The sequence below is a fragment of the Sciurus vulgaris genome (assembly GCF_902686455.1).
Source record: "Sciurus vulgaris genome assembly, chromosome: 3".
NCBI lineage: Eukaryota > Metazoa > Chordata > Mammalia > Rodentia > Sciuridae > Sciurus > Sciurus vulgaris.
In genome coordinates, this window is record NC_136463.1 from 99,624,775 (window position 1) to 99,638,033 (window position 13,259).

Consider the following 13,259-nt stretch of genomic DNA (forward strand, 5'->3'; position numbering starts at 1 on the left):
GTCATTGTATTTAAATTTGGTTTAAAGAAGAACATAGTTGGCATTTGTTGAAGTGTATAAATTCTCATGGCTACTTTGTTTAAAGTTGACTAGTTAATGAATATAAGTATTTCATCATTAAAAATGCATGTGTGCCTTTCTGCAGAAGGCTTCCAAAATACATATTGGCACTAGATATCTAAAAACAACTGTAAGGGAGGAGGATGATTTTTTTCTCATCACACAGCTACACAACAGCTTTGCAGAGCCTCCGACTGGAACAGAAGCATGTACAAGGCCAGAGAAGGGTCGTCAACAGCAACAGAAAGAGTTCTTCTCTTGCTGGGAATTAGTACAGCCTCTTGGTCGGTCTCTCCACCCCTGCTCTGATATGGCTTTCACTGGGCTACACATGTTCAGATGTCAATGAGAGTTCCCTATGTGTTGGAGTTCTGGGAAAGGGAGGTAAAGAATGAACAGGGAGTGGGAATCTGTAGTAGTCTGCAGGATCAAATATTTCCCTCAATAGCAGGAAGCAGCCCAGTCAGGGACAGAGTCTAATTTTGAAGTTAGATTTTATATTAGTGAATATCAAGATTAAAAGACTACAAACCCTTAGACTATTTTGATTACTATGTATCAGTACAGAATGACACAGAGTTATGACTTTTTTTGAACTCCCAAGTTAGAAAATATGCACTTTCCTTTCTCATTATTGTGCAATCTAAAAATCTGTAATTGGTATATGACCAAAAGATAATCAGATGATTTCATTATGTCTTAGAGGGGTTGATGAAGCAAGGTGATTTTGCCCAAGAAAGCAGTGCTCACTCCATCTGCTTGTTGAGAGCCATACAACATGCAGTGGTTTGATCCAGGATACTCAGTGGTTTTCAAAATGTGGTCCCCAGACCAGAAGCATCAGTACTATCTGGGAACTTGTTTGAAATTCAAATTCTTGGGGCCCACTCCAGAGTCAGCAAACTGTGTTTTAACAAGACTTTCAGGAAATTCTGACTTGCGCCCAGTTTAAGATCCACTACTCTAGGAATTCAAATGTCAACTTCATGGGACTAAATAAGACAAGATTTTAAGTAGCAGCATTGAATAATTCCCACATAACCTTCCTGACCACCTATCAACCAGAGTTTACACCATTTTTCTTCACTTACTGAATGCTATCTGCAAATCTCAGTTTTTGAGTTTATCATATCATATTGTCATCTTTTACTTTGCCTATCTGCATGTTGATGGAAACTTGGACCCTATCTTACTCAATTTCGTGTCACTAGTGCCCAGCACAATGCCTGGGACACAGTTATTTTTCAGTGATTGAATGATTAGACCAGGTTCAGGGCCTTGGACTCCTCATTTTGGCTCAGTCATTTTACATCTTTGAATCTCAATTTCCTCATCCGTAAAGTGAGCCAGTGTGTGCCTTCTGGGGCATCCTCAAAGTGCCAGAATTTCATAATTTCAATCAATGAATTGTCCCAAGCAATTTGCTTTTCATTCTCCAGCTAAGCCCAGAGAATTTAATCAGTATTCTTTTCCATTAAAAACTCAAAGCAATACTGCTTTCGAACTGGGGAACCACATACAAAAATTAAGAAAAAATATTTTGGAGATGCCTGGAAACCACAGGCAACATCACAAAGAAAACAGTGCTTATTTAATATTTGTTGAATGAATGAAGGAAGAACTCAAGGAGCTTGGAAGATTCGTTATTTCTTGTGGGAACTCTTGCTGTGAAGTAGAGATAGCTGCTCCTAATCGCAAGCAAAGCTAATAAAACCACAGCATTCATTAGCCAGGAAGTGAACAAGCTCTTCTTGTTGCACACTGATTATGGTCTGAACATGACCCATTCCTGCTTGCCCTGCCAAGTGCTACTTCTGCTTCCCCCTTTTCTCTCCTTAATTTTAAATGTCTGACATTACTAAAAAATTTAGAACTGACAATTACCATGAGAAGCTATCCGATGGAACAACAAGACTCTTCCAACCTATGAAAATGTGACAGATACAAACAAGAAGAAAAAGACTCACTTCATAATACTTTGACTCCCTCCTAGTATTTGGGTACCAGCTGTATTATCTGATCTTGTACGATTGACTAACACTGTGCATCCACGCAACTGTTCTTGGAAAATACATGATGATCAAACTTGTGTGGCTTCTAACTATATAAGGAAGCTAGCAAATTTAAAAGTATTTTTATTTTTATTTTTTTTTTTTTATTTTTACAGACTGCATTTTGATTCATTGTTCACAAATGGGTTACAACTTTTCATTTCTACATTTCATTTCATTTCTACATTCATTTCACAATGTAGATTCATGTCATTTGAAAGTTTTAATTTAAACTCCATGTAAGAGAAATAGGAGGAATTGTAAGCTATTAAATCAAGAGGATAGTAAAGGTGCAAAAACTTTCTTACTCCCTTTCCTACTTTCTTCTATGCTAGTGATAGGGTGCATAGAATTTATGCTTAAAGAGACCTACTTATTGGCTAGTTTGTAACCCTGTCACTAATATTACCAAATTGGGGGAGTTACACCTGGAACCATGGTGTTTCTTGCTCAAGCAAGATTTTTAGTCTAGGTCTAGAACTTCACTTGGGAGACACCAGGAAGAATCCTGAAAACCTGGTCTGAGCTGGCATATCTTTTTTTCTTTTTGTGGTACTAGATACTGAACCCTGGAGTGCTTTATCCCTGAGTTACATCCTCAGCACCTCCACTCCCATTTTGATATAGGGTCTTGCTAAATTGCCCAGGCTGACCTTGAACTTGAGATCTTCCTGCCTTAGCCTCCTAGTCACTGGGATTACAATTTTATGCCATCATACCCCTATATGAGCGGGTGTTTCTATCTGTTATTTCAGGTGGTGAATCTCTGAATCCACTCCTTCCCATCCGGCTTGTGATCTGCTGTTATCTAACCGATTGTAAAAAGTGTAATGAAGATTGGCTACATGATTTGTGGAAAACAGAGCGAAGTGAAACTGCAGGTTCCCTCATTCAAAAATTGTTACGAATTTCAAGACAACAACAGCAGAGTAACCAAGTGAGACCCACTTAAGTGTAGCACCCTGTGTAGGGTCTCATGAGGTTGGATCCCTAAGTGCCTCCTGCTCCCCCACCAATAGGGCAGTTCAGCTTTTAATTTTCTTTGTTCATGCTTCCCAGAACAATATCATTAGGAGAAAGGGTAGGGCGGGGTGGAGTCCAAAATTTCTAGTCTAATTTTCTCATTTAACAGCTGATACCACTAAGGTACAGTGAGGTTAATGATTCATACAAAGTTACACAACTCATTTCTGGAAGAGTTGGATGCAGAATTCATACATCTTGACGGTTAACCATTGCTCTTTCCACTACACCACAATGATTCAACATGAGAGAGAGAGAAAATCCTATTTTTTAGTTTTTCATCACACCCTATTTGATATCATTTGAACCCGCTCTAGATGCTGAAAATACTGCAACAACATTTTAATTCTAAATAAACATATTAGTATACTATAAAATTAGTATGGGGAAAGCCAATTGAAGTGTCCACTTCAAGTCAGGTATGGTATCACATGCCTGTAATCCCAACAATTTAGGAGGCTGAGGCAGGAGGACTGTAAGTTTAAGGCCAGCCTGGGCAATTTAGCAAGACCCTGTCTTTAAAAAAAATAGACAGTGTTGGGGATGTAGCCCAGGGTGTGGAAGAGCACTCCTGGCTTCAATCTCCAGTACCACGAAGATCAATCAATCCATAAACAACAAAAATGCCGCTTAGTGAAAAAAGCTATTAAATTTTTAACTTTTTCTTTTTTTTATGTTCTCACTCTTCTCTTTTTAAAATTTAAATTAATTTTTAACTGGTTCATAGTGGCCCTACTCTGCTGAATTCTATGTGCTTATATCACTTTTTAAATCTTTTAAAAACTGGGTGATAGAGACTGAGTCTTCTGGGGTAAAAAGAAATATCAGAAAAGTTTTTCAGATTATCTGCTCAAGATGCTTATTTAAAATTATCATTTAACTTTTAAGACTTGTATTTTCCTAATTTCTTATTCTTAATCAAGTTTCTGAGGGCACACTCAATGAAGAATAACTCTTCAAAGCAATATGCAAAGGGGAAATATTATGAGCTATTACTTTATCCTATATTTTATGCATACAGTAAATAATAGCTATCTCAAGCTTACAGTAGAACTAGAGACCAAAAAAGAACTTTATGCACGGTTCGTTTTGCTTTCCCATTTCACATACTGCTTGGTTCTCCCCCCCACATGGACTGCATCCTCCCACATGGATTCTACTTCTTCAGATTAAATGAAACTGTGACATCCCCTGATAATATCCCATCCTTCACAGACCTCTCCTGCAGGGCCCTTCTTGCCTGCATCTCTCCTGACACAGAGCAGAGAATAGGTTCATGTACTCCTTAATTCACACTACTGTTTCAGACCAGCGTTACCTGTTTCATCAATTCACTCATGATTTATTTACCCATTAATTCAGCAAGCCCCTATTTACCAACTGTCAATACTTTAGGAACCACTGTAACTACTGAGAGAAATATAAATTAAAGCAAACTTAATCTCTACCTTGAAGAATCATCACTCTGTAATTGCAAGGTTTTAAAGAACAAAGTTGTCCATTTTCACGATCAGGTTTTGGGACACTGCCTATATAGTTCAAGTAAAATGACAACTGTCCCATGACTATATTTCCCCCAGGAAGGGACTGCTCTCATTCTGGAAAACTCCATCCCTCAAAAGGCAGTCCATGTGGAACCCCATCTTCACAGTGCTTTGGCTTTTTTAGTCTAACAGCACAGATGGATGCAACTCATACAGCTCTAACCTAGGCCAATTCCATCTCTTAGAACCGAGACAGGTTTTCACTCTCCAGTTTCCATGTCTCCCCATTATTTGATTCCTCATTTCCTTGAAATAGGTACTGTGGTGTGATGAGGGCTGACAAACTCCCAGTTCATTTCATCTGCACTGTGTATTGGCTCCTTGGAGCTGGGAATTGTTTCCATCTTTTCTCTTTATTCTCATACCATTCTTGCACTGAGAGACTAAGATCTAGTTCGATTTTTCTGCTCGCAAAAATATCAAAAATTTCTAAACAGATTTATCTAATTGTATAGTATAATTTCAGATTATGTTTTCAAAACAGGATATTCTTTCCTGAAGATGACTGGCTTGCTACACGTTGTCCGCAGTAACTGTTCTAAATTACCACTCCTGAGGATGTCAAGCCTACTCCTATTCCATCGCTGCTCACTGATGATCTCTTTTCCCTACCTACTTCAATGAGTACAACCTATGTGATGTCAATTTCTGTACTACTCTAAATTTAACTAAATTCTGTCATCCTTCTCCCTTTTTCTTTTGATCTTACTGCTAAAATAAAGACATATTCTTGACCACTACCATGGTTACCATCTAAAGTTATTCCCTCACAACTCTTCTGAAAACTTATTCCATTTCACCCAGCCTCCTTCTATATTTTCAGCCTTTCTCTTTCCTTCTTTTGCACAGAGGCATGTTCAGAAAGCTTTTGTCCTGAAGAAAACTTTCTCTGAAATTTGCCATCTCCTTAAGGCATCTCTTGATTGTCCTATCTCCAATATTTGATCTAACATTCTGTCAGAAACACTCTGCAGCACTGAATTTGGCATTTCAACCTACATAGCATGTTGTATTTCAAATAAAATAGCTTAATCCATACAGACATTATTATAAATAATAATGATGAGATTGGCAATTTCTGTCCTAATATTATGTTAAGCATTTGACACATATTTCTTATTCACCTATCACTACTTTATTCACCCAGTTGAATCTAAGTAGTTAATAACAATGACTGTTCTTTGCTTATTGTATCTTTCATGATGCTTAAAATACCTTGCACTTACTAGGGTCTCAATAAGTGACTACTGATTTGAAGAACTAGCAGGGCTGTATAATTATTAATTTGTAAATTTTGTCTTCCTGTCATTGTGATTTTTCCCCCAATTGGCACCATAAAAATCTCATGTTCCTCATGGGGAGCAATGAAGTCTTTTATTTCCTTGAAGTTTCTTTCTCAAGCCTCAGATCAAATTCTGCAAATAATGAACACTTGGAGTGAAAAGGAATGAGTGTAGGGTTGGGTGTGATGCTTATAATCCCAGTGACTTGAGAGGTCAAGGCAGAAGGATCACAGGCAGGCCTTTGCAATTTAGTGAGACCCTGTCTCAAAGTAAAAAATATAACAACTGAAGATGTGGCTCAGTGGTGAAGTACTCCTGGGTTCAATCCCCAGGACCGCAAAAAACAAAACACACACACAAAAAGAATGAGTGTAGGTATCTTAGTGACTGTTAGCAAGGGATAAATGTTTATTATTTGTTCACTAATTGTTACTCAGTTTAAGAAGAAAAACAATATGATTCTTGAAGGTGGTCAGTTATCAAATAAAGGGAAAAATCTCTGACCACTTTCATCATCATTATACAAACATTATAAATACTACTAAATCCTCCTCTTCTAAAAGTAATTTAAAATTGCTAGTTAAAGATGAAATGAGGTAGAAGACTTATAGATGCAGGTGGTTATTACTAGCCTTTATAAGCACTCCTTCTTAACTTTCATATTTTAACCTCAAACACAGCAACCAAACAGTAGAAAAAATTTGTCCAACTTGTCAGTGTAGTTTTCCAGGATATCAAGGCAACTGAGGTGGTAATGTCTCTAAAAATTGCCTGGTTGGTCCTTTCATTACAAATTTGTGAAATATTGTATTTTTGTTTTATACTGAGGTTAATGAGGCACCAGTGTGAAGGGAGGAAATAGTTTACAATGCATTCATTTCTTAACATATAAAAATAGTTTAAAGCTTACTGGTAGATATAGACAAACTGGAGAAACAAAGCAAAGCAGGTTGAGCAGCCTGGTGAGTTAGACACTATAGTAGGTACTTTAAAAATGATATGGCATTCAGCTCCTGCAATGAGGCCTTGTACATAGGGAAGCATTATTTCCACTTTACTGATGAGAAATGAAGGCTTATCAAATATGCACTCAAGTTCATGTTACTAGTAATTGGTAGAGGCAAAATTCAAATGCTAGAATCTGTAGCATTCCAAAATCATTGTCTCTCATATTCAAAATATTTCATATGTTGTTCTTAGAATGTTATGGATATGTTTAATGACTATTGTTAGAGTTCATAAAGGTAATTATTAGACAAGAATTTTTTCTTGTGCTGTGTAAGATTAAAAACAGAGTCCTAAATTGGGCTTGCCCAATGTCTGGATATAAGGTGTATTTTTTCCCTCAGCAAAGGAGGTGAAGATGCAGGTGGTTATTAATAGCCTTTTATAACTAGAGTACTATGTTGTCTGAGTAAATATAACTTTCACACATTCAGAGAGGAAAACATCAGGGGCCTATCTGGGTCTTGATATGCACGTGGAAGTGCATTAATGCTAATAATCACCATGCGCCTAAGATAGAGTCTTCTTACTACTAGCACATGGGCAAACTTGTGTTTATAATGCTCCTAAGTTGTTTTCCTGTTTCTCTTATTTTCTTAGGAAATAGTTTTTTTTTTTTTTTTTTTTTTTTTTTTTTTTTTTTTTTAAACACACTCTTGGAAATTTTACCTAATGATTTCATTCTGAATTTGAACTCTATTAATATCTGGGAGTTGTAGGATTCTTTGTTCAAATGCACTCTTTATCTTGTATCACAGAGCATTACCATTTTCTTTCTTTTTAAAAACATTAAAACCAATGAAATTAAGCAATTTAGAAAGTTTAATATAAATCAGGCTTTGCAATGCTTTTATGATGTTATATATCAATTTTGCTCTGTTGTTAATCTAACTTGATTGTAAAAAGATAATATTGATACTCTGGACTATTTTTCTTTGCCTTTACAAGTTGATTTCAGGGACTTTACTTGCTAAAGATACTGACTCAATTTCCTCCCCAGGTAATGTTTTCCCTTACTGTGGAGTTTAAAAAAAATTTAAAGAATGTATTTCTTTTCCACCAAATATTTGTTCATTTGTTCATTCATTCATTCTACCTGTCATAAAGTCTACCACATGTGTTCCCTGCTGTATTGGGCACTTTGAGGCAAATAGTTTTTTTCTTAAAGGCAGTATTTTTGGTCAGTAATTATCTATCTATCTATCTATCTATCTATCTATCTATCTATCTATTTATATATGTTATTTATTTAATTACCTTAACGATCCTATGAGAAGTAGATACCATGATGGTCTACTCCAATTCTTCATTCCAAGAAAGCTCTTGTTTTTATGAAATTAGGTGATAGGTGCAAACAATATAAAGAGGAATAATTCAGGGTGTGCATCTTAGGGCTGTGGAATTTCAGAGAAGGAAGACATTGATAGAGTTTGATGTAATCACAGAGGACCACATTAAGGATCTATGAGCCAGTCCAGAGAAACAGAAGGGTGAGTAGAACTTGAATAAGTAGCAAAAAGCGGGTGAAAGATTAGGCTCTGAAGAGATAGCATGGTCAGAGACTCATAGGTTGGTAGAAAGGTGAGTCCTTTTTGATACCATCAAGTGATCTATTCAGATTAGAAGGGAGTACTGTTGCTATGAAATTGGATGGTACTTAATTCTGAACTGAAAGATGTTGGTTTTGTACCATGGCCCATGAAGGACAATTAAGAATTCTAACAAGGGACTTGGACAGTGGCTGAGGATGTAGTTCAGTGTCAGAGAGCTTGCCTACCATGTATAAGGGCCCTTAGTTCAATCCCCAGAACAATCAAAAGATAAAAAGGAGATGGGGGTATTGGATTTTGAATGAAGAGTTACAGGAAGGATGTAGACTGCCTGAAGAGAGGAGGACATGAAGGCTCAAGAAGAGTTACCCAGAAGGCTTTGTGGCTTGGAAGACTGCAACAATGAGAGATGAAAACATCTGATTGGTTGTCAAAAATATATCAAACTAAAACTATGAAGGGGAAATTGTTGTCTCTTCTTCACTCCCTCATTTCTTCAAAAGCACTTTTTGACCTAGACTATTCCAAGATCTGTGGTGACAAAGTGACCAACATTACTCAGGTTTATTGCAGGAAGATATTAGAACTTGGAATGACCGCAGAAGAAGGTCAGTCAATAACTGAATGTTGTTCATTTGATTCTGTTTTGTAGTTTTGTTTTCTTGGTACTGGGGATCAAACCCAGGGCCTAATGCATGCTAAGCAGGCACTCTATCACTCAGCCACACCTCCAGCCCCAATAGTTGTATTTTGATGAGTAGGACTTGGGAGGAGAAAATAAGATAGTCCATTAAAAAGTAATTTTAACTAAACAAAAGATAAATTATTTCAACTCTGCATGTATTTAGCACCCAAAAAGATGCCCAGGATAAGAACTAAGATTATAGTTGGTAAGAGATATGTATACATTCCTTAGAGGGATAAAGGTATAAATTGAGGGTCACCAATTAATTACCAATGTGTTCATTCAGCATGCTTACAAGTTTAGTTATTTGAACATTTTAATTGAGTTGACCACGCTCACCTTTATACACATCTCCTTCTTTGCTTCTGAATGTTTACATTTTCTTCTCTCCTTATAAACTTTTTCCTTTGAATGAATCTGATTTTTCTCCCTACACACCAGGAGCCCTGGACCCAACTTTCTACGGGCTTCAATAAATACACTTTCACTTGTAAATCTCACAGTCTTATGATGATAAGTACAGTCTGAATGTATCTTGAGACTCTCAAATCTCTATCTCCAGCTCTAACTTCTTGGGTTTCAATTCCTCATATCCAGTGGGCAAATATAGACACACACACACACACACACACACACACACACACACGAAAATCCTTATGTCTGAAGTCAGGTTCAAGATCTTTTCAAAACTGACTCCTTCTTCTATAAATCTAGAAATACTAAGTATTTTTATATTCTAAACATGAATCTTGAGCTACTTTACCTCTGTCATCAGAGAATCCATTGTTAAGAAGTTGTGTTGCTAATTTCCCCACAGTGTCCACCCTAGGAAAATATTTTTCTCACTTCACACCTCAATAACTCAATAACTATAATGACTTCCAGTTGGTCTCTAGAGTCTGGTTTTCTCCCATAGACAGGATGGTAGTATAACATGACCCAAACTGTTTTTTTTTTTTTTTTTTTTTTTTTCCTGATGCTTTATATTCTCCAACAGCTGGCTTCAACTTAAATGTCCAGTTTTATTTTCCACAAACTGCCCCTAGGACCCTTTGATTCAGGCAAATTCTTCTACTCACTCTCCTCTGAATAGATATCCTTCTTTCCCTCCTGAGCTCATGTACTCTTCTTCTAGATATCCATTCTTCACTCCTCCATGACTAATGAAAATGTACTTATCTCAAATTCTACCTCCTTCATAAAACCTTATCTGAATACCTACCCCATAGGTCTCTCCTAATTGTGTAATTCAAATAACCATGGTTTCTACCATTTTTTGCATACTTATCATGTATTTTCTCTCATGGTTCATTATTTTTTTCATGTGTATTGGGTTTATCTTCTAAATTTAATAACCAAGCCCTAGTCTTCCTGTCCCATCTTTTCCCACACATGCACACAACAGTGAATATATTGAAGACACTCAATGAATACTTATTGATTTATTTATTGACTGAATGCATATGAACTATAAGAAACAGAATGTATTATGAGAAAAGGAGATCTTAAAGCCTGGTGAAAGGATGTTCAAGATTGATTTTTAAATATTCTGGGTAGGAACAATCTTTATCAACTTCACTTTAGATTTTAGGTATATACAACGTATAGTAGATTGTCACTTTGTGGGATAATTCTTCTTTTGTGACACTTTAAATGCTTAAAAAGGAAATAAAAATCAACTTTTATTTATGCTCAAAGCTGAAATTTAACATTTATTTTTAAAAAGAACATGAGGCTCATTCTGTCCTTTGAGTTGGGACATTACAGAAAGTATCTAATTCATGATATATTTTTATTATTAAATTTTTATGTGAAATTATTTCTCATTTTTCTATTTTTATCTGGTAATAGTACCTGGCAATATAAAATATTAAAACTAGAAGTGTTCTTAGCAAGCAACTAATTCGACCTATTCATTCTATACTTGTGGAAACTGAGTTCCAAGGAGGGCAACTAACTTACTCAAGGTCATGATCCAGTTATTGCCAAAGTTGCATCTAGAAATTAGGACCATTAGTTCCTAATTCTATACTTTTTCTATAAATGCATAATGTATAATCTCATTTTTTTATTTTAAATTGACATTATCCAAATGAATAAAAATGATCATAGTTTTTCATATTTCTCTTATTTTACAGCCAAGAAAGTGAAATAGTGCTTTTAAGGTTATAAAAAAGGATATTCTCAGTAGAAACACAGCATGAACAGCTTATTATGATGTGTGTCAACCTAAGGACCATGAATACCATCTTTACATTTCTGAAATTTCACAAAATTGTAAGTTTTGTTTTCAATGGTGAGTTGAGTAGAAATAGTTATGTGAAGTTTTTGGTTTTGTTTTGGTAGATAATTTTATATTGAGCCCTATGCTAATATTTGCAATGGTAGTGTGGATGATTGTTTTAAACACCTAAAATAATTCATCTCATCTGGGAAAAGAGAGGTAAACCTAATGAGCTAATGTAAATTTGAGCCAGTGACATGATGATGTGAGGACACCATTTAGTTTTTGGGGAAACAAATGGAGTGTCACGGTTGTCCTCAACTTCTGTTCTGTAGCAGCAGCAGCAGAATACAACTAAAAAAGTTACTGCCTTTCACTGTCATTTTTCAGCCTTATCAAAAAAAAAAAAAAAAAAAGTTAAATCGTCAGTTTTCCTCTAAAACTTCTGCCTGGAAAATATTTAGAGGGCTAACAGATGCAGAGAACTAAAAGTGGAGAGAGAATTAAAAAGAAGTCTAATGATTAATTTTTGTGAGGAATGTTCATGGAAATTTGGCTTTCTGCAAAAAAATACTTTATAATCTACATTATACTGTATCATTTGAATTCTCAATGACTGATAGCAAGTGGTGGCTAGTAGAGGCCTACAGTATTTTAATTTTAAAATTATTTTTATAGTCTTTTAAAGTAAAAATTACTACTAGAAATTCACCCAACTCAGAAGTGAAAAGATCCATTCACATCTCAGTAGTCTTTAGCTTCAGAAGCAAATAAGGGCTATGTAAGAATGAAAGACATATTTTCTTAAGAAATTACCAAAATGTAGAAATTTCAAATTTGAAATAAAAACAGAGACATGAAAAGTCCAACTTATTTAAGTCATGAAGATGCAAATGGATGGGTCAGCGTTTCCCTGGCTCATTATATCCACAGGACAAATGTGATCTTAGTGTGGTAAACATAACTTACCTGTACCATTGTTAAGTGTGGTCTGGATTGTGGCTTCTGGCCCCATAGTGTCATAGTCTTCCTTCATTTCTTCTGTGGGGGAAAATTATCTTTAGCATTTGAGAACTGTAGAAAGGCTTACTATACTAATCATGCCAAGCACAGGAACAAGGAAGATTCTTTTAAAGGAAACAGAGAAAAGGCTTGTTGTAAACCTCTAAACAATAGCTTTGTTCAGGCAATTGAATGAATCCAATAGTGCTAGCTGCACAAGAACTTATTTACTTTAAGCATTACTGCAAGCTGTGAAAAACAGAGGTGCTTATTTGGAGCAAACGAAGGGCTTTTCTTCTGGTGGCAGTTCTAGTGACAAACAGGGGGAAGATATTATTTTTTCAATAAGAGTCAAAAGCAACTAAGTAGTTGTACTGAGGAAGAGGCAAGCTAGCTGCTCTGCTTCTGGTAACTCTGGATGCTTAGTGCAAGTCAGAATTATATTCCTGCTTCTTTTCCCCCTTGGGGGTAGGTATGATGTTGCTAATCTATGCAAGCATACTTTTTTTTAAACAGCCCTAATTTTACATATCAAAACTTAGAATGCCCAGTGTATAGAATGAACATCCCAGAGGAATCAAAAATACCTGTTTCACTGTTTATATGAACATCTAAAACATCTAAAACATCTTCTTTATTTCTTTCCTAATCTCTCATCAATACCTTTTTGGTGTCATTTATGCTTCTGTAGGTAATTAGTCACTTTCTGAGGAAAACTATCTGGATAAAACAGCTCAATGTTCTGATCCAGATGAAAATATGTAACACACTGAAATTGAAGATTCATGAATAATTAAAGGTCATTTTCAAAAACTGATATTTTCAAATAATG

General features: G+C 35.8%; 1 protein-coding gene across 1 annotated transcript in view; it reads right to left on the reverse strand.

Moving 5' to 3' along the window:
* Nucleotides 1-13,259, reverse strand: part of ZEB2 (zinc finger E-box binding homeobox 2) — a 153,203-nt gene that overhangs the window by 49,914 nt on the left and 90,030 nt on the right. Inside the window, 1 exon segment of the mRNA XM_079135717.1 lies at nt 12,395-12,466. Within this exon segment, the coding sequence (XP_078991843.1) occupies nt 12,395-12,466 (72 nt within the window).